Source organism: Chelonoidis abingdonii, chromosome 11 (genome assembly GCF_003597395.2).
Source record: "Chelonoidis abingdonii isolate Lonesome George chromosome 11, CheloAbing_2.0, whole genome shotgun sequence".
Lineage (NCBI taxonomy): Eukaryota > Metazoa > Chordata > Testudines > Testudinidae > Chelonoidis > Chelonoidis abingdonii.
The window spans coordinates 33,729,373-33,750,787 of NC_133779.1; the positions used below are offsets into that span (position 1 = coordinate 33,729,373).

The 21,415-nt window shown below is 53.1% G+C and overlaps 1 protein-coding gene across 1 annotated transcript in view; it reads right to left on the minus strand.

Moving 5' to 3' along the window:
- Positions 1 to 2,489: 2,489 nt before the first annotated feature.
- ZAP70 (zeta chain of T cell receptor associated protein kinase 70) overlaps positions 2,490 to 21,415 on the minus strand; it is a 44,118-nt gene continuing 25,192 nt past the window's right edge. The window contains exons 2-13 of the mRNA XM_032772850.2: positions 19,986 to 20,441; positions 14,903 to 15,063; positions 14,344 to 14,482; positions 13,880 to 13,961; positions 12,137 to 12,177; positions 10,625 to 10,679; positions 9,786 to 9,966; positions 8,677 to 8,883; positions 7,934 to 8,126; positions 5,722 to 5,862; positions 5,081 to 5,193; positions 2,490 to 3,479 (exon numbers count right to left, since the gene is read on the minus strand). Coding sequence (XP_032628741.1) covers positions 3,350 to 3,479; positions 5,081 to 5,193; positions 5,722 to 5,862; positions 7,934 to 8,126; positions 8,677 to 8,883; positions 9,786 to 9,966; positions 10,625 to 10,679; positions 12,137 to 12,177; positions 13,880 to 13,961; positions 14,344 to 14,482; positions 14,903 to 15,063; positions 19,986 to 20,387 — 1,845 coding nt within the window. The 5' untranslated portion in view covers positions 20,388 to 20,441 and the 3' untranslated portion in view covers positions 2,490 to 3,349. The remainder of the gene's footprint in view (positions 3,480 to 5,080; positions 5,194 to 5,721; positions 5,863 to 7,933; positions 8,127 to 8,676; positions 8,884 to 9,785; positions 9,967 to 10,624; positions 10,680 to 12,136; positions 12,178 to 13,879; positions 13,962 to 14,343; positions 14,483 to 14,902; positions 15,064 to 19,985; positions 20,442 to 21,415) is intronic.

The window sequence follows — 21,415 nt, forward strand, 5'->3', positions numbered from 1 at the left end:
TTTTTGGCACAGAATGCCCTCAGGCCTAGCTAATTCCTGCACTCGGAGGCAGAAGGAGCTAAGCTGCCTAAGCACCTGGTGTCACTCCAGGCCCTGCAAATCTTCTGAGGCTGCTTCTGAGCCAGGCGAAGGGGCTGCTCATTGCATGTTCAGTTCAATCCACTGACCCCTGCCCAGGTAACCGTATGGGGGATGCTGGGAGGGAGAACCAGAGCTACGGCTGGCTCCATTCCAGGGGTTGTGTGGCCTTCCAGTCAGACCCCAGCCCACCCAGACAACAGCTCTGCCCTGCCCTGGGCTCTAGCTGCTGCTTTCACCTCCTGGACAGAGCACGCTGGCTGGGCTACAGCTGGGCCGGGCCGGACGATGGTGAGAGATAAGCTTCCCATCTCCCTGCCTGGTACAGCTCTGAGCTTCTGCTTCCTCTGCTCCCCACGCCCACCCTGCGCACACCGCAGTCTCTTGGCTGTCTCTTGCCAAGGGAAGGGCAAGGCTGTGCCTGGGGTTGTTGACCTGCTGCAAGACTGGGGGACACACACACACACACATATCAGTTGCATCCCTGACTGCACAGGTCTCATGCGGGCAGGACTGGGAGTAGATTGTGCTCTGCAGAGTCCATGAGAAACCGAGGCACTGATAATCCAGCCATAAATACTTGGCCCTTAACACCCACACACACACACCTGAAGATCTCAAAGCACCTGGTGCATGTCACAAAATACACATACGTGGTCCACTGGTGAGGCGATATCACTGCCCCCATTTGACAGATGGGGAAACCGAGACCCAGACCTGTCAAGTGACTCTGAGGCAGGGACAGAGCTGGGGAGAGGCCCCAGGTCGCTACCGCCTCAGGTCTATGCTCTAACCACCCTTCCCCTCACGCGTCTCCTGTCTGCCTGCCTTCTCCACCCTTGCATTCTCTCCTCCCCCACAGGGGAAGCGGCCACGGTACCTGTGAGGTTACTGACAGAGTTTCAGCCATTTCCTGGCCTGTCCTGGAGAGGGGTTGGTGGGATGCTTGTGGTTAGTGCGGCATTTGTCACGCCGACTGGCCTCTCCAGCTGGGAGGCTTTAACTGTGTCTGCTGCCTGGGGCGGCTCAGACAGATGCGAGGGGAGGCAAGGCCATTTATTTTTTCTTGTTTCATAGTTTTCATGTCAGACTCAAAGGCTTAACTGCTCCTCACGGCTGGCCCCACCAATACTGGCCTTCCGCCTCCATACATCCCAAAGTGGCGAGTGATTTGGGGCAGCCAAGCTGAGATGCAAATGTTGCCTGATTTTTCACAAGGTGCTGACAGAACGGCTGCCCTCTGGCACCCCAAACCACTACCCTTTTCTGGAAAAACAGGCCTTTTGGCCCAGTGCTCCATCGAGCCCTGCAGAGCTGCCCTGCCCGTCTCTGACACCGCAGCCTGTGCTGCCACCAGCGAGGGAGATTTAACCCAGCCCCAGGGCAGGCTGGGCTGCCACCCAGGAGTAGCAGGGAGAGTGCTTGGGGAGGCGCCTGGAGAAGCCTGCCTTAGCGTAGGGCGGTTTTTAGATTTTTTAAAAAACAATTGTTTCAAGCGAGCTCTTTCTCCAATTGCATTTCCAACGCTTCCCGCCCCAACGCCCTGCAATGGATTGCGCCTGAAAGTTCCTCCTTGCTCCAGTGAACAGTTGACCCTCCTCTCAGTCCCCTGTCCCCTCCATGGCTGGCCCTCTGCCCAGTGGTGCCATATGACTCCACTACAGCTGGTGGATGGTACAAAAATGTTGGACAGCCCCCTCAGCCGAACCTACTGGCTCTGGTGTGGTGCCCTTGATGGGTGTGATTAGAGCCAAAGGCTAGCTAGCTCCAGAACCAAAGCAGTGAAGTCATAGCAGGTGGGGTGATCAGATGTCCTGATTTTATAGGGCGAGCCCCAGTATTTGGGTCTTTGCCTGTTACCCCACCACCTCCTGCCCTGATTTTTCACACTTGCTGGTCGGGCACCCTAATGGCTGTAGATGCTTTGGCACAGCCGTCCTGGGACCCGGGAGGTTTGCTCGCGCTGAAGTGCACCCTGCTGCAGTTGCTAAATTACAGCAAGCTCAGGGATGTCTACTCAAACGACAATCTCACCCTGTGATTCCAGTACAGACATACCCTACAGTAACCCTAACACTAAATAACCAGTCGGTCTTTGATGGTGAGGGATTGTCAAAGGAGGTGCGAAGTCCTGGGGCTGAAATGACACAGACGAAACCTGCCACCCCGCTAGAAGCGTGCCCATTTTATTATGATGAGCAGACTAGAGCTCCCTGAACTTTAAACTTCTCCAGGCCTCCGTGAGGTCTGAATGAGTCAGCAAGGCTCTAAGCTCTGTGATGCTGCCGGCTGAAAGGGGGCTGGCCAGACACCTCACGTGTGACAGGCTGCTGGAGGACTCCGAAGACAAGGCCGGTAGCAAAGTGGGAGCAGCTGCCAAAGTTTGCAGGAGTTGAATAGTCTGAGATGGGTTCCAGGGCAAAAATGAGCCTTGTTTATTTATAGGGTCAGTGGATCTCCAAGCTGAGAAAAAGCAACACTCGTCATGGTGGGGAGCATACAGGGCAGGGGCCGGAGGTGAGCGTCGCATAGGGAGCTAAGGGCTAGCTGGTGGAAAAAGGTTTCCCAGGCCTGGCCACAGATGCCCTGGGGGAGCTGCTCACCCTGCAGAGGCTGTGGCAGGCACGGGGAGTGGGCTCCCGGACAGTTCCCGCCCCTCCCACTGAAAGGGAGCAGTGGGCATTTCCCCAGCGCCCAACTCCCAGTGCTGCGAGCAGGTGTGGAAGGAAGTGGCCAGCAGCCCATCCCCCAGCCAGGCCCCTTTGGGGCAGACAGCAGCTCATTCTGTGCTCTAGGAATGCAATCTGCCAGCTGCCTCCTGCCCAGCTGCGGTTCCCTGTCCTCTGCCCCCCACCCCTGTCCACCCTTCACCAGAACAGCCCAATGGCAAATCGGGGGAGTTAGGGGACATGCAATGTGCTGCTGGAGGAGGGAGCCACGGTGGGGAACCCCGGGTGAGCACACTGCAGGGGATGAGTGCCGAGAGTCGGGGATGGTGGTTTGGAGGTATGCAAGAGGGGGCTGCCATACTGTTCTGCCCAGTCCCCCGGGCGGGACAAGCAAAGGCTGCAAATCACGGCCGAAAGATTGAACTATGGCTGAGTTCCCTTGGGAGCCTCCCCTGCTGCGCCAGTCCAGCCAGCACCGTTCTTTCCAAAGGGCTCAGTTCTGTGACTCCTCGAGAAGCACCAGCAGGAGAAACCAAACCAAAACTAACCAGGGCATCTCCAGCGCCTGGGCCGAGGACTCCTCTTGCCACAGAGAGGAAGATTCAAGGGCAAGCTGCTTTTGCCTTGTCCTCCTCCGTCTCCTCTGGCCCCTTTTCTATCTTGGCGGCGATACTGTAGTAATAGGAACGGATTATGGTTTCCACCGCTGCAAACCCTGGGCGATCTTCCCACCTGGAAGAGAAGGGAGGCACTGAAAAAGGATCAGCAAGAAGGACCAGAATGGGTTGAACAAAGCAAACGGGCTAAGATGGGGGGACAGCCCAGGCGCGCCCTGAGGGTGCACAGTGTCAGTGTCAGGAGTAAGATCCTCAGCTGCACCTGCTCAGGATGCCTGATGCCCTAACAAGCCAGCCAGGCTGCCTCATGGCCTGCCCTGCCTGATTGGCTGGGGAAGCCTGCAGGCCGGTTCTTCAACCTAGCAGCGGCAGCAGCTAGCTGGCTGCTCAACGCCCACGGACTCTGCTTCCCTGTGCTTGTCTCTGCAAGTCCTGCTCCTGCTCTGCTCCTCTACAGCTCCAGCCCAGAGCCTATCCCAGCCTCACTCCTCCCTCAGAACCAGCCCTGCTTCTAAATTCCCTGACTCCTGGTAATCTGGCTGCGACCCTCGGTTCTGCATCAATCCTTGGCTCTGGCATTCGGCTCTGACTCCTGAGATTGACTCTGTCTCACCCCTGGGCTCTGGCAGTCAGACTCCGACCACTAGCCCTGACTACCTACGACCCAATCCGCTGACAGTGGGGCAGGGGGAGCAGGGGATGTGGGAAGATTTCCTGGCACCGTGTTTGCACCAGGGCTTTAGAGGAGAGTTCGGCCACCGTGGTCTACTAGTCGTTGGCCTCTCTACTGAGTCTGCAGGCAAGGAAGCCAGTTGTGCTAACGGGTCCAGGATGTGGACCCTGCACTGACCAGGCAGATGCCTGTCACTTTTGACCTGGGCTGGACTCAGCTTAGCGACAGGCTCTGCGTCCCGTGGCAGGAGCCATCCAGCAGCACCCCAAGAAGAACCTCGGAATGGGCCCAAGCTGCAGAAGCTGGCTGAGTGGGAAAGACACTGCGGGACTGTGGGAAGGCACCAACTGCTCTGGCTGTGAGCACTGATTCTGCCACGTTGCCAGGCTACTGGGAAAGGGACCCTTAGGGGTAGGAGTGCCCGCCCTGGGACTTACCACCCCTGCTGCTTAGCACCCTGGTACGAAAGCCAAATAAGGCCAGTAGCTGAACAGACCAGGCAGAGCAGAGCAAAGGGACCCTCCTTCACATGGCAGTGGTGAAGGGAGGCGCCCTTCCAATTGCTCGGAAACCCCAGGGGGAGCAGAGAGGTGAGTCACCCAGAGAGGCTCGCCCTGAGAAGCTGTTATGTTAAATCTAGAGTCGCCCAAGCCTGTTTTGCTTTGCGTTGTGGTACCTAATGACTGATCAGCTAAAACCCTGTAACAACCCTCTGGCTCTTGTCAGTTTCATTTAGGGTCATCCCCATGCACCTGCTGACCACAGATGCCCTGGCATAGTGGCCTCCTTGGAGAGGCTGAGACAGTTTACGAGATAGAGAGCCCAGAGGGGCTCTGACCTCCTCCAGGGGATCTGCAGGTCAGGGCAGGGGAAGGAAGAAAAGGAAATAAGCACATCATTCATCACAGACCCTGCAGCCCAAGCCAGGGGGAGATCAGGACAGGAGACCCCCCCACACACACACACACACCCGCCACCCTGCTGCAGACAATGTGCCCAGTCCCCGGGGGCCTGCTCCGGGGATTAGCTGGGGAAAGCCTTACTTGTAGGTCCAACACTGCTGCATCAGCTTGTACATCTCGGCCGGGCAGTCTGCTGGGCACTCCATGCGCTTCCCTTGCTCTATGAAACTGATCACCTCGGGGCCTTTCATTTTCTAGGGTGAGTAGGGAAGTGTGTTAATGACCCTGCCCTCCCCACCAAGCACGGGAGCTGACGAGGCGGCTGAGAGAGGACGGGTTAGACATGCTCCCGCCCGGAGGGCCCTTTTCACTGAGTCTGTAAGGAGCTAATGGCACTGGACGTGGGCCACCTCCTGCGACAGCACCTTGCGTTAGTATCTCACGCCTGCCCTGGCGCAGGTCTGACCTCGTAACCAGGCCAGCACCCTGCTTTTCGGCAGTGTAGCGGGGACCCCCTCACCGTGACTGGGTGATTACTTTGGCTGGCCTCCTTCTCCCTGCCCTGGGCGGAAAGACATCCCAGAGTTCGTTGCCCCACATACCACTCTGTCCGCCTTCCCTGTGGCTACTCTCTCTGCTATGGGACTGCTCCCTGGCAATTTGCGGGATGCACTGAGACAGCGGGGCTGGGTGGGAGCACAAACTCCGCTGGAACAGCCGAGGAGCTGCCCTTGGTGAGTAAAGCAGACTCTGAGCCAGCAGCGCATCCTCGTGCTGCTCACCTTGTACGGTTTCTGCCCATAGGTGAAGGCCTCCCACATGGTCACACCGTAACTCCACACGTCGCTCTTGCTGGAGAACTTGTGGTACAGGATACACTCTGGCGCGTACCACTTCAGGGGCCACTTTCCAGCCGTCCTGGCCTGCAGCAAAGAGACGGAAAGAAGGGGGTAGCTTACTCAGCAAGAGTCTGACACACTGTCATGCCCCGAGCCGAAGTGCCTTGTCTTGGGTCTGCCTTGCCATATCTGTCGGTCCAATGAGCTCAAGACCTCTCGAGTGAGGGTTCACTGCCAAAGGCAGATTCAAAGGGCCTAACTCCAAACCCTGGATCCAGGCAACCCCAACAGGTCAGGGAAGCAGTGGATCAGGACCGGAACCAATATCCAATTGATAGAATAGAAGATTAGGGTTGGAAGGGACCTCAGGAGGTATCTAGTCCAACCTCCTGCTCAAAGTAGGACCAACCACAACTAAATCATCCCAGCCAGGGTTTTGTCAAGCCTGACCTTAGAAACCTCTAAGGAAGGAGATTCCACCACCTCCCTAGGGAACCCATTCCAGTGCTTCACCACCCTCCTAGTGAAATAGTGTTTCCTAATATCCAACCTAGACCTCCCTCACTACAACTTGAGACCATTGCTCCTTGTTCTGTCACCTGCCACCACTGAGAACACCCGAGCTCCATCCTCTTTGGTAGCTGAAGGCTGCTGTCAATTTATGAGTTGGCCCCTATCACTATACTGGGATGAACCAAAAGCCCAGGTCTGAAAACCTCTGCACTTTGGGCTGTTTGAATCCAGATCAGCATCCAGATGGTGCACTGAGACCATCGCTAATTCAAAGCTGAGCTATCCGAGCAGGGTCCTTCAAGTAATCGCCTTTCTGGCTCTCCAGGGGGTAAGTCTGCCCCAGTGTCATATGGGGAGAGGGCTCTGTTTGCCAGAATGGATGGAGGATGAAAGTAACATGAAGTTCTGTCCTTTTCTGAAACAGAGCCTGGGAGCCGGCCGTCCTCCATGTGACTAATAAGCTGTTTACAGAGCACCAGGGTGTCCTCTGGGGCCCCTGCATGCAGAATCCAATACAGATCTCTATTTCCCCCAGAAGATACACTCTGGAGGCAGCATTCCAGCCAGGAGCTATGCCTGTTCTTGATCTATAATGCCCATCTCAGGGCGGGCAGAACAACAGCTCATCCAGAGCGCAGGGTCTCCTGTGCGGCCTCGGACGCCCTCCAGATTCTATGGTGTCACCTGGCAGATGCGTGTGCCACTAGGTTAAAAACATGACACAACACACATACATGCTGGGAAATGAAACTGGGACCTGAGCCGTGGCTGGAGAAATCACTGTGCGAATGGTGCCACCTTGTGGCAGCCACACCCGGCTGTGCTGGCAATTTTTATTTACTATCTCTAGTGTGGGGGCCCCCCTTGGGGAATGGGGCTCCTTGTGCTGGGCATTACAGAGACACAGAACAGAAAGCTGGTCCCTGCCCTGACGAGCTTCCATCTACTCAGCATCGCTCCTTCTTCCCCTTGCTCTCTGGCTTCTCTGCTTCGCTCCTCCCTTCTCCAGCAGCTCCACATGGCTGCAGTGAAAAAAACCTTCTCCCACAACTCCACCCCATCACCCCCCATCCCTGCCCCACATTTGGGGCCCTCCTCCCTTTGTCCATGAGTATTTCGAGCCCCTTGTCACCCTCAAGGCTCAGCAGAGCTCCCGGCTACCAGCATCTCCGCTCTTGTTTCTTACTTCACCCTCCCCCAGCCTCTCCTGCTACATGCCTAGCACCCCCCTCCTCTTTCAGATCCCTTCACAGACCTCTCCTCTGCTGTGTGTCTTTCTCTCCAGCATTATGCATCTTCATTCTTACCCCTGATCCTTAGCCTTCCACTGTACCCGTCTGTGTTGAACTGTACGTGCCTTGGGGCAGGGACCAGCTTTCTGAATGTTTGAAAAGCCCCTTGCACAGCTATGGCATTATATAAACAACGGTCATGAGAAGAACTTGGGGTGATCACAAGGCAGAGCTCCTGGGAATGGGTCTAGGTCTCAGCAGCAAGCCAGAAAGGTTCAGGTCACAGGGTGTTCTGGGTGTGATGCGTGCCTGGCTTCCATTAACAGGTGGAGTGAGGAGCACGGACTCCATCCGGGCTGACTCTGTAGATATGCCCCTGTCCGTGATTCCTCTGCTGTGCTTCCACTCACCTTGTAATAGCTGTCATCAGCTGCAAGAGCCTTGGAGAGTCCAAAGTCACTGATCTTGGCATAATGCTGGTTGACTAGCAGGACATTTCTGGCAGCCAGGTCTCTGTGGACAAAGTTTTTCTCCTCCAAGTACTTCATCCCGATAGCCACCTGGTGCATCAGCTCCACAACATTGCTCACTGGAATCTCCTCTCTGGGGCAAAGGAAAGAGAGGACAATACAGCAAGAAATCCCTGGACAAGTAGGAAGCTGTCATTACCATGGCCCTCAGAGCTTAACAGCCACAGTGAGCAGCGAATTCGGACTCTCCGACTCTGGAAGCATCAGCTCTTATTAACCAAGGTAAAATAAAATCTTCCATTAGCTATTAGCAGTACAGGGCCTGTGACACACAGATGCATAGTTCTGGTTACACACAATAGAAGACCATGATATGCGCACACTAGCAAGTACAATACTTTATCGGGCTGTTCCGCTAGCCAGCCAATAGATCCTCCACCACCAGCTTGCTGACGGTCACCCCAATTGTGTGCCAAGAACCCATGTATCTCCCCCCGCCCAGCCTACAAGTGCCACAGCCAGACTATTCTAGGAATGTTTCAGAGCACTCCCTAGTGTTTTATTGGGACTCTTTTCCATATCCCTCCACCTTCAAAGCAAGTCGTCTGCCGTTACTGTGACGGTGCCCGGAAGGGGAGATGAATCAGCCAGCCATGGCTATTCAGTACCCCAAAGAAACTCACCTCTTGGAAGACAAGAACTTATTGAGGGGCCCGCCTGAGGCCATCTCCATGACCAACATCAGGGACTCTGCCTCGCAAACCCCGATCATGCGGACTATGTAGGGGTTATCCAACTGGTGCATGATCTGTGCCTCCTTCATCATTTCATCCTTCACGGCTTTCTCGTTGTTGCTCTTCAGGACCTTGATGGCCACATCTATCTGCTTCCTAGCCAGGGGGCGAGAGGAGAAACACACAAGGAGTGGGTTAAGCTGCAGATGATGGAGCGTATCGCAGCCAGTAACGTGAACCAGCGATCAGCGGTACTGTTTAAAGCGGGTAGCTCAATAGGCTGTATCTACAAAGCCTGGGGTAATAATGATATTATTAGGGCATCTCGTTCCCAGTTATGGTCATGGGCTACAGGTCTGTGAAGCCAGGCTATCACAGATTAACTCTGGGTGAGGTGCCCCTGCAGCAGTGCCCCTGGGGAACCCTATTCGAGTACGCAAAGACAGGAAACGGTAGCTAAAGAAATAGTGGCAGCAACTGAGAGAAAAATTCTGTCTCATACTGTGCAATCAGGAGCAGTTAATCTCTTCCTTCCCCCTTTCTCAAGGCACCTACAAAGCAGGATCAGTATTATAGCTGCCATTTCACAGGTGGGGAAACTGAGGCACAGAGAGAGGTGGGACCATTTCTAGGGTCACATGGGGAGTCAGTAGCAGAGCCAGGAATAGAAACCGTCTCCTCCTTCTCGATCCCATACCCTATCTAGCAGATCAAGGTGCCTTCCTTAAAACCATGAGCTCCCCCTGTGAATTCACATCTGGCCGGCAGACACCTCCGGTACTGGCAGTCAATGTGCGAGTTCCCATCACTGGCTTCTCCAATGCGCCCCACATTCCCCAGTGCATATGAAGTCGCTGTGGCACCTTTCATCAGGAGCTTTCCCATGCACGCCCCGCCCCCTCCCCCATCAGCACAGACACTCCTGTCTCCACCCCGTTACAGCATCTGGTCTAACCCTGGACCCAAACTCCTCTGACCTGGGATGGGTTTGACTCATCTCTATCCTAGGCTCAGTCTGAACCATGCTCCCCTTCTCGTCCCTTTTGGACAGTGCTTACTTCCGCATCTTGTAGACTCCTTTCCTGACGCAGCCGAAGTTCCCTGACCCCAGCTCCACCTCGTCAATCATCAGGTGGTCCCTCTTCAGGAAGAGCTTCTTGTCCTTCAGCTCCTCCGGGTCACTGTAGGGGCTCTCGTAGACGCTGGTGTCCATGGGCAGGAGGCGTGATTTCCCTGGCCCTTCCACAGGAGAACAAGACCAGGGATCTGTCACACGCCCCCTACCAGAACTCAGAGCCTCCCCATTCCCTCTGGCCACTGTCCTCCCTGTGCTGACCTTCCAGTTCCAGCCTCCCTCTTGGTCACCTCACTTGGCTCACCAGCCTGTGCTGGTCCCTCCCACCTCTACTACTGGGTGGAGTTGGAGCTGCCAGTGCTCCCACTACCCCGAGCCCTGGTCCTAAACACGCTTACTGTGTGCACGGCTCCTCACATGTGAGCAGTGCCTCTGGAGCCTCATTATGCACGTGTTTGAGTGTTTGTGGATTCGAGCCCACCAATAGTAGTGAGGCGGCGGAAGCGGGGACAGGACTGGGCTCAGCTAGGTTTATTCCTGGGAGCGACCGTTTTATAGCATTCATGCAAGAGGTTTGGGGCCCTGGGAAACAAAGGGACCTTTGGATCGTCCTCAGGTGCCTTGAGTGTGATGAAAGCCTTGTAGCACCTCTCTTAGCCAGAAGGTGGTGCTCACGTGCCAGGCATTGTGTATAAGCTCTGGTGCATTGTAGCTGTAGGTACGTGCGGCACCACTGGCTGATGTCCCACAGCTCGGCTGGCCTAGGGCGCCCTCTCCCGGGTCTGTACTGATGGGAAGGGAGGCCCCTGCAGCGCTACTCACCTATGGGCTCCGGGGTGTATCCGTCTGCGTTCAGAGCCCCCAGGGGTCTCTGGGCCTGGGAGAGAAACAGTGATCAAGTAAATGATGCATTTAATATAAGATGAAGGAAACCATAGCCATTGACTCTGGAAAAAAAATATCAGCCACAGCTGTTTGGCGGCGCCCCTGATTAGCTGATCAAGGTGCTGTCAAACAGCTGATTGGCAGCTGCGGGAGGGGCTTGAGGGAGGGCAGAAAGCAGGGAGCGAGTGGGGGCCTTGGTAGGGTGACCAGATGTCCCAATTTTATAGGGACAGTCCCGATTTTTGGGTCTTTTTCTTATATAGGCTCCTATTACCCCCATCCCCTCTCCTGATTTTTCACAGTTGCTGTCTGGTCACCCTAGGCCTTGGGGAGGGGTCTCGGGGAGGGCTGCAGTGGGGGTGGGGCCCCACTGGCAAAGCAAGAGTGGCGCACCCCCGGGGAAAAGAAAAACTCAGTTCCTGTGGGGGAAACAATTGAGGTGAAGGGTTGGGACCCTCCAGAACCAGTGCCTTCCCATAATTCCTATGGCTTTATGAGATCATTGCCTTTGTGTGCCCACTCTCTGGCTGCTCCATATGCAGACCTTTCTAGCTAGCAGCATCTGCTGGGGCAGCACATGCACCCTGCCTATGCCCCAAGGAAACAGGGAGAGGGCAGCCCCGTCCACCATGCTGTCCCTTCCACCCCGCACACAGTCTGTAGAAGGAAGGGGGTGGGGAGGAGGGATCCAGGCCACCATCTCAACGCTGGTAAGGAGCTTCTCTTTCTTCTCCAGCCATGGCTTGAGTGCACCCCCAGGGCAGATAGGCTGGAGCCAGTCTGGGATCTGTCTGATGGGAGATACTCTGCTGCCAATCTGGAGTCCAGCTCTGCCCCAGTAACTCTATAGATCCCGCTCCTAGTGCTGGAGGAAGTGGATGTTCCTAGATGGATTCTTAGACACAAAAACTGGAAGAAGGGGTGAGCTGTCTGGAGAGTGGAGTGCACCCTTCTGCGACGAATCGTCCTTTATTAGCCAGGCACTGAGACTCACGTACACGAATGCCCAATAGAGCCGGGAGTCCCTCAGCCCCCCTTTGTGCGTCTCCCACCCCAGAGTCCTGAGACTGCCTGCAGCACTTTGCAGTCAGAAAGGCAGAGAAGCAGGGGCACAAAGATCGGTCCAGAAGCCAGTGGTTAAGCAGGTCTGCCTGAGTGTTCCCCGCCTCTGCCAGGCAGGCCAGCCTGGGGCTGAGCTGGACTCCCCAAATTACAGGCCCGCATGTTGCATGGCAGAAGCTTGCTTCCATCTCCAGCAGTAGCTGTGCTCGTCCACTTCCCCTTCCCCCTCTGCCCCCCAAGCGGGAATGGCCGCAGGGTTAAGCTACCCGTATTACATTCCTGTCAAGTCTCTGCCTTTCAGAGAAAGGCAGGGTTTTCTCCCCAGGTAAAAGGCAAGGACGTGAGAAGCTCTGGAGGGACGGAGAGAAGAGACAGCCTCAAACTTACGCTTCCAGAGGGGTGGGCAGGCGGGAGTGGTGCCACGGTTGCTGAAAATCAGGAAACAGACGTTAGCTCGCTGCGCTGCTCAAAGATCTGGGCGCAAAGCGGGTTCCATTCACCTCTGTTGCCCAGGCCTGATTCCAGTTCACACTGGGGGCCCTTAATACTGCTCTGACAATGTGGGGTCAATGAGGAGGAGGCCCCCAGACTCTGGTGTGGGTGGGAGATGACGGGTGCACGGAACCCTGTGGCTAGCAGCAGGGAGAGCGAGTTCTGCCCCATATTGCAGTCCAGAGAACAGGGCGCTGACCTGAGATTGATTAGACATGGTCCTGATTTGGGGGGCCCAGCTTAAGACACCTTAAAGGGGCCTGATTTCCAGGGAGTGCTGAGCACCTGCCCTCTGAAAATCAGACCCTTTCAAGGTGTCTCAGGTGGGGCACCCAAAATCATGAGCCACTTTGGAAAACCTGGGCTCTCCTCCCAGCTCTGCCATTGTCTCGCAGTGACCTTAGGCAAGCTCCAGAGGCCAACATTGGCCTAACTGACCACTAATTCTTGCCCGACTTGGGACGTTGTGGCCCTGATTGTCCGAGGTGCTGAGCGACCACATTGTGTGACCCTCCCGACCAGAATGGAGGCATGTTGGTTGGGTCTGGTGGTGGGGAGCTTGTCCTGTTGCTGCTCAGACTGACCCCGCTGGGGGGATAAAAGGCCTTAAGACTCCAGGGCTGTCAATCTGGCACCGCTCCCCAGCAGGAGATACACTCGGCTGCTACAAAAATGGGACTAAACCAGCCAGGGAATGACAGAAACAAAGCAAATACAAAATAAGCCCCTTCCCTTCCCCTGCACACAGAGCCAGAACCATTCCACATGCTTGGCCGTGGATCAGCAGGCATGGGGCAAACAGAGCCCCTTGGCCTTCCTGCTTCAACTAGGGCACTGGGTGACTGATACCTCAGTGTGGAAATGAAAACCAGTGGCTGGGTTCAATGGTGCTAAACCAATATACGCCAGCTGAGGCTTTGACCCCCTCTGTCCTATCTCTGGATCTGGCATCATCATCACTGTTTTCCCTGGCTTTGTTCATTTCCACCATGTACAGCTTTGCGCAACAGGCTACCCGTAGGGAGGGACCTGTTTTGCCTTCATCTGGAATATCACTCCCCTTTCAGCAGCAGGCCAGACATTGCCCTAAACGGATGCGGGGGCTGGTTTGCTAAGGTAGAAGTTGGATAGCAGAGGAGAGCAGTGCTTAATGTGGAGTGAAACCGTCGGGGGAGCTGTCCCCCCAGCCATGGGAGAGGAGGGGAGTTGTGAGAGCTGAGCTCCTACCCTCTGTTAGCCTATATCGTAGCCCCTGGCCAAGACGGGGTGATGCTGCGCTGCAGTTTAGCAAGAGCCAGGATAGGCCAATGCCGGAGCCTGCTATGAAATACGCCCATGTCGCAACTCCTGTCCCCGAGCAGATCAAGAGCCTTTTGCCCAGTATCCTCCGTCCAACACTGGCCATCACCTGATTCTTCAGAGAGAGATGTGCAAAAATCCCAGAAAGAGACAGTTTGGGCAGAGGGCGGGACGCTAACTGAGTTGGTCTCAGTGATCTGATCTAATATGGCATGAAGCAAGAGAAAAGTGGGGCAGATCTACCAGAAAACCAAACGAACCCTGGGGCTACCGTAGATCTCCAGTATGAAGACGAGGTTTGATGTTCGCAGCTGGTCCTGCCCTTAAGGGTCAACTCACCTGCCGGCATATTGGGATTATGGCAGCTTTCCTTCAGGAAATATATCAGGCCGTCTGGCTTGAGTTTCAAGTACTCCACCAACTGGAGGAGGAATCGGGAAAAGGAGAGGGAGGAAAATCACTGCTTTGTTTTACAGGCAACATTTGTGGTTTATGGTAACTATTTCTCTTAGGTCTGTGGCAGACAGGCCCCATTAGCCCATTAGTTCCTCTCGTCTGGCTACATCCTCGGGACCCTCTTTGCTCTGTATTTACAAACCCTGTTGGCTGGGAGAGGGATTTGGGTTGTTACTACACAAAGGGAAAGAGAACAAGGACAAAAGGAAAGCCGGCAGGACTAGAGCCGGTTGGAACATTTCCAGTTATATGAAATGTGATTGAAGCCAAAAGACCGAGACAAGAGCACTCTCCTTCCCCTGACTGGAGGGAGAGGAGGCTGGGGAGAGCGTCCCGCAGCATCCTACCTGCCACAGTGTGTCAAACTTGGTTCCCTCGGGGATGGAGTATTTTCCAGACTTGTCCTGGTCGATGCGGTAGTGATACACTGTTTTCCCATAGACGAGGGACAGCGCGTAGGTGCCTTTTTCCTTCCTTTCTCGCAGTCTGGGTGGGAAGGAGGAGGGGGTCAGAGTGGCTGGCTTTGGGGCTCGCCCAGTGAAATCACCATACATCCTCACTAGGCGCCTGTACCAGAGCTCTGGAAAAGGTCACCCCCTCCCACATGGGTCACATCCTTCCATGGGAGGTGAGATTTGTTTCCCCATGGAACAGGCCAGAAGCCTGGTTTCCAAATCCTGGGGCTGTCACATCTCCTGGATAGGTACTAATCTCAAGGCAGAGACCCAGAGGACCACACTGGTCCTGTCCTCGTCAGTCTCCCAGGACAGAACTGTGGCATGGGCTCAGCGGCTGGCCCAGCCCTGACGGTACCCTGCTCTACATCCCCTCAAGCAAATGGGGCGTGACAGGTTTGGGGGGTCACAGTAATCGGAGCAGGTATCTCCCAGTGCTTTGGATACTCACAGAAATTTCCCATCAGGCTGTGCTCCGGAATAGAGCCTGCGTTCAGCCTCCTCCCGGGAGATGTTTCCATGGTACCAGGGCATCTTCTCATGAGCAGTGGTGGCAATGAGTTTCTCGACCTGAGGGGCCTGGCTTATGATGGCCTGTTCGAGGGCATCACCCTGCAAGGAACCGAGAAGGAAGACCATTCTACCTAGCTACCGCTAGGCACCATGCCAGCTGCTGCAGGGCAGCGCTGGTTTTTATTGCATCCTCTTGGGCAGCAACCTCTCAGGAGACCTCAGAATCCCTCTCTTGGTCGCCAATAACGCTCTGGCTGTTGGCACCATTGGAGCGATGCTGGGCTGAATTCTGCTCCCGTCTAAATCCAGAGTGACTCCATCATCCAAAGGCATCACTGTCCCTCCCGCCCTCACCACTCATTGTGGGAAAGGGAAGAGAGCTCACTAACTTGCAGGTGAGAGAAGCAGAAGGTCATGGTGGCCTTTAGAAAAGGACTATTGTTAGAGCTGGTCACAAGCCTTGGGGTCTGTCTTCCATTGTCAATCCAGAGCCCTTTTAAACTCTCTCCTGGCTGCTCTGTCTCCCTTTACTTTGCTCCCGAGTCCCTATTAAGAGCAATGTAATCTTGAAGCCATTCACAATGCACGGCAAGTTTATGGCTCCCACAAATGTATGGACAATTAGATTTTCTTATTTGCCTGTAGATGGCAGACTTTATATTAATGACCTGTACTCGCATGCAAGCACCTATATCTCCTGTGTCTGAGGATTTGTCTACGCCACTGGCCGGAGCGATGGCAGCGATCGATCCAGCAGGGGTTGATAAATCAACCACCGATTGCTCCAGCGTCGACTCCGGTACTCTACCGCAACGAGAAGAGCGTCTCCCATCGACACACCGCAGTGAAGACACCGCGGTAAGTAGATCTAAGTATGTCAACTTCAGCAACGTTATTCACATCACTGCAGTTGCGTTACTTAGATCGATCTCCTCCCCCCGCCCCCATAGTGTAGGCTAACCCAGACAGGCCCCAACGTGTGCATTATGCCTATCCTGCCAAACCTCTCTATGACTCCTCTTGGATTGCACCTGGTGGCTACCAGAGCACTAGGTAAGAACCTGGGGAGCACCCAGCTTTAAAGCTGGGAATCTTTCCCAGCCACCGTCGGGATTTATTGATTTCTGATGGGCAATGGGTACCCAAATCTGCTAGGCAATTTTGCCACCCCATCCTCAAAGGATGTCTTTTCATTCTTAGCACAATGAGGTCCTGGTCCAGGACTGGGGACCAGGCTCCTAAGTGCTATGATATTCCTATTAATGATAATAACATAGACAAGCCATTGATTTGGTGATGCCTTTCTGTTGCAAGGCAGGGTTGCCAATTTTGGTTGGCCATATTCCTGGAGGTTTCATCACATGATATAATCTTTAATTAAAGATTAATTCCTGGAGACTCCAGGACAATCCTAGAAGGTTGGCAACCCTATTGCAAGGGCTTATTTCTGTTAAAACAGTGGGTAGGACCATATTAACCCTTTGAGGCCTTAGTTTGTTCTCACACCACTGTCAATCATAGAATTACTGCGTTGAAGTCTATACACTTACACCAGTGGAAACTGGCAAGGAACTTCAGAGGGACCTAAGCAAGCTAGGGAAATGGGAAATACAATAGCAGATTAAATTCTTTGTTACAAAGGTGAAGTAATGGACACTGGAGGGAATAATATGAACTGGGTTCTAAATTGACTGAATCAGCTAAGAGAAAAGACCCTGGCATCGTAATGGACAGTTCAGTGAAGACCTTTGCTCAATGTGGACCAGAGGCTGAAAAAAACAAAATTTCTAAGATGCAGAAAGAAGGGGACGGAGTGTGACATTGAAATTACTGTAATGCCATTATACAAATCAGTGGTGCATCTGCGTCTGAACTAGTGTGTGCAGTTCTGGTCACCAGGTGACATTCTGTACCTTGGAGGAGCACCATGTAACCCCATATTCCTCATTTATGCGTAATTGTGATCTTACATATAAAGCAGCAAAGAGTCCTGTGGCACCTTAATGCATCCGACGAAGTGGGTATTCACCCACGAAAGCTCATGCTCCAATATGTTTGTTGGTCTATAAGGTGCCACAGGACTCTTTACTGCTTTTACTGATCCAGACTAACACGTCTACCCCTCTGATACCTTACATATAAAGCAAGCCTTGTAAGGTATCAGAAGAAAGATTACGACCTGCTGAAAGTCATTTCTCCATCCATGTGTGTATATTCTTAATGCATAGGAAGTTATGAGAATTGTGTTGTATGGTGGTCACGAAAACATGCTGTAAATTGGGGAATCAGCCAGACGTTAGCTCCACAGAGGCAACAGCAAGGGAAGAGACCAAGGCCCAAGTGGGGTATCAATCAACCCATCAACAAGCATTGTCCAGCAAGGGAGCTACAATGCAATGACTCACCTGCACAGGGCCACACCAGGGGAATTGCTCAGCCTTGCATAGAGACTTAGCAAGGCCCACCCAGTCATGTCTGGACTTGTGTTTTCCAAGCACATGGACTAAAGGTATAAAACAGACACAGTGGACACATACTGGGTCTATTCTCCTGCCCCCACCTACACTGCAAGCAGCTGAGACACTGAGAAGACAAGACTCCAACAGAGGAGGTTGGCCCAGGTTTAAGGAACAAACCTGTATATTAAGGGCTGCAATATCCAGTGGGTTGAGAAAAACTGCTTCATCTAGTTGCTGCCCAGTCTAACGGGGTTGACAGGTTACACTGAGTGCTTGTATTTTATTTCTTTTGGTCACTAACTCTGACTTTTGCCTTAAAATCACTTAAAATCTACTTGTTATAGTCAATACATTTGTTTAACTTTGCCAGTGAGTTTGTATGAAGTGTGGGGCAAATCTGCTCAGGTTTGACAAAGGCTGGTATATGTCCAGTTTCCAGTGACGAAGTGGTGAACCAGTTAATAAATCTGCACTGCCCATCTGGAACAGTGCAAAACGGTATATTCCTGAGGTACAGTGCTGGGAGCTGGAGGGATTTGGCTCTGGTGCCTTTCTCTATGTGATTCATGAGTGGCTCTGGGAGCATTCATGCAATCTAGCTGAGTATGGGGCTCCACATGTGGTTGTGCTGAGTGATCATAGCGTCTGGAGGGGGTTGCTGCTGGTCACTTGTAAGGCATTGTGGGAGACAGCCCAGGCTGGAGTGAATCCAGGGGGCACAGTGGTCCCACAGTCCCAGGCTGCACCCCAGGGAACCTGTCACACACCCCATCTAAAAATAAGATATTGCGGAATTAGAGGAGGTTTGGAAATGGGCAACATGTTTAGGGGTGTAAAATAGTCTAATATGAAGAAAGACTGTAAAGTCTGGTACTATTTTCCATAGAGAGGAGGTGAATAAGATGGGATGTAATAACGTATACAAAGTATTGGATAATAAACAGAAGGTAGAGAGGAAACTTCTAATCTTCCTCTCTTGGTATACAAGAACAAGGGGACATTCAATGAAACAAAGGTGTCAAATTTAAAACGGATAAAAGGCAGTATGTCGTCACACCATTATAATTAGCCTGCAGAACCTTCTGCCACAAGATCTCATTGAGGCCAAAAGCATAACAGATTTCAAAAAGGATTTGGAAATGTCTATAGATAACAAGTACATCCGCAGTTACATTAGACAGAGGGTAAAATTAGGTCAGGGACATATGCTATAAGGCATAAGCCAGTCAGTCTGCCTGGGGGCTGGGAGCAGTTTCCCATATGAGCAGGTTACTTTATAATTGTCCATTATGGAGTTTACTGCATCTGCTCTTGTGGAGGATCTGGTCCCAATCACTGTTAGAAGACAGGACACTGGAGCAAATGGGTCATACTAATAATTAGTATAATACTTCTTTACTAGCACTTTTCATCAATACATCTCAAAGCACTTTACAAAGCAGGGCAGTAGCATTATCCCATTTTACACATGGGGAAACTGAGGCACAGAGCTGTGACATGACTTTCCCGCAGCAAGCAGCTGGCAGCATAACAGGAACTAGAACCCAAGTGGCCAGATCCCAGTCTGGGGCTCTGTCCACGAGGCCAGACTGCCTCTCTCACTGCTAGGACCTATGACCTATAAAGCCCTAAATGGCCTAGGACCAGCCTACTTAAGGGATCTCCTCTCTCCCAATGCCATTCTGCCACAGCTGTAGTCAGCAGGGGCTTGCAAGCTGGATATCCCTCATTGCAAAAGAGAGGGGGTGCCTGACAGACAGGGCCTAGGGATTTTAGAACTTGCTTCCCTCTTTGGTCTGAAATAGCCTGAACTTGGTAACCTAGTTGACATGTTGCAAAAGCCACCTGTTTGCGAGGGTTTGGGGAGGAGGCTTGTGGTGTGCTTCCTGGAGGAGGAAGGGCAGAAAGGGGTCCCTGCGGATGTAATCAGATTAATGCTGCTGAGTTCTAAACTGCATGGACTGTTGTGTGGTCCATTGCCAAGAGCCTTGGACAGGTGTCATTCCAGTTATTTCATAATTGGAATAAATAGATATGTAGCTAGCTCTGATTCGATACACCAGTTCCTGCGTTCACAAGAAAAACTCCCCATGACTTCAGTGATGAAAGATCTGAGGAAAAGCAGAATAAGCGTCTCAGGATCTGGCTCTGTACATGTCCCGTACAGCACCCTGGAAGCACAACCAACTTGGGCTGAGTGCTCAGTAGCCAGGCTAAGGACACTGGGACTAGCCCCCCTCTCTTATGCTGTGAGCTCTGCAATGGCCACCCAGGACAGACAGGCCCCGTCTTGTTAAGTTGGAGCAGAGGAAGAAAGGAATTTGAAGGCTCAGACAAAGGATCAGAGCTATTTCTGCAGAGGGAACTGGAAAAGGGAGGAAGATTCAGGGGGGCTTTTCCAAATGGCAGGAGCCCCAGTTGTGCTAAGCGTGAGGAAAAGGGTAGAGAAGAGTCAGTGTAAGACGAATGGAAGAAGGAGGAATTGAGGGACGTTGTGACCAGCAACAGCAAGTCCCCCCGGAGGGACCTGAATACAGCGTTTGCCTTGGGACCAGCCAGTACCTCCAATTTCCACGTCTGTCGGATGTACTCGCGCACCATGTTGTCCCGCATGCTGTCGAAGACGCCGGGCTGGAGCTCCACGCTGCTGGGCCGGTTGCAGGGCTTGCGGAGGGTGCAGCAGAGCCCATCGGCATCCTTGGAATAGAATTCACAGAGCTCCTCCGGCCCGCAGTGCGCCTTGCCCCCTGCGATGGCGTATGTGCCGTTCAGCTGGCGCTCAATGGGGTAGTGGTAGAACTGCAGGTTGTGCACCATGGAGAGGACGTAGCCCCCCAGGCTCCGCAGGCACTGGCGCAGCAGGAAGAGGCCATCCGACATGCCTGCCAGTTTGAGGTACTCCTCAGCCTCCGACCGAGAAATGCTGCCGTAGAAGAAGGGCAAGTGGCTGGCTGCATCCGGCATCTCGTACGCTGACCGGGGCTCCTCAGACCTGCTCAGACACTCCGTGTGCTGGGTCTAGGGAACAGAAGCAGAATTCCTCACTAAGACATTGCATTGCAATACTACCACGGACAAGGGAAACTATTAGCAGACAACCCCTTCGGAGTGCAGGGCCTGTGTCACCATCTCCATCCATCTGCCCACAAGCCATTACCGCAGGGTCAATTAAGAGAATCTAAGGCCAGAAAGGAGGAACCTGATCATCTAATCTCCTTTCCTGCGTAACAGGCTAGATAATTCTACCCTGTGATTCGTGTATCATCCCCCTAACTGCTGACTGAGCCAGAGTGTGGTTTTTACAAAGACATCTGGTCTGGAGTTAGAGATTTCAGGTGATGGGGAATCCACTGCATCCCCTAGTGAGCTGTTCCAATGGTTAATTATCCTCACAGTTAAAAAATTGCAGCCTGATATTGTCACTGGATCTAGTTATGCCATTATCGTCTAAATTAAAAAGCCTCCTACTACCCAAAATCTTCTCTCCGGAGAGGTTCCTGTAGACCATGATAAAAGGAAATACCGTTTTTTGTAATGCATAATTAACCTTTGGAACTCACTACCTCAACCTACTGATACTGCCAAGAGATTAACAGGCCTCTGAAAAAGTACTAGACAGTTCTGTGGGTAATCAGAACATTGACAGTTCCACTAGACAGGATACAAGTTTATAAGGGATATAAAACTCTGATGCTTCTAGGCATAATCCAACCGCCAAGTGACAAGGGTAAAGAACCTTTCCCTATCTGTTGCTGAATTTTTTGCATCTTCCACCGGAGTATCTGGCAGTGGCCCCTGTCAAAGATTGTCCATTAGATGGACCAATGGTCTGGGCCAGTTTGCCTGGTCCTCTGTGCTTATCAACCCAGAAAAAGCTGTGACTCCAGTGTGACAATCCATCGTTGCAGATTGGATTCCGTACAATTCTCCTGCCCTATTCAAACTGGAATCTGCAAATGTGACCGGAGGCCCCTAGACTCACGGCAGAGTAA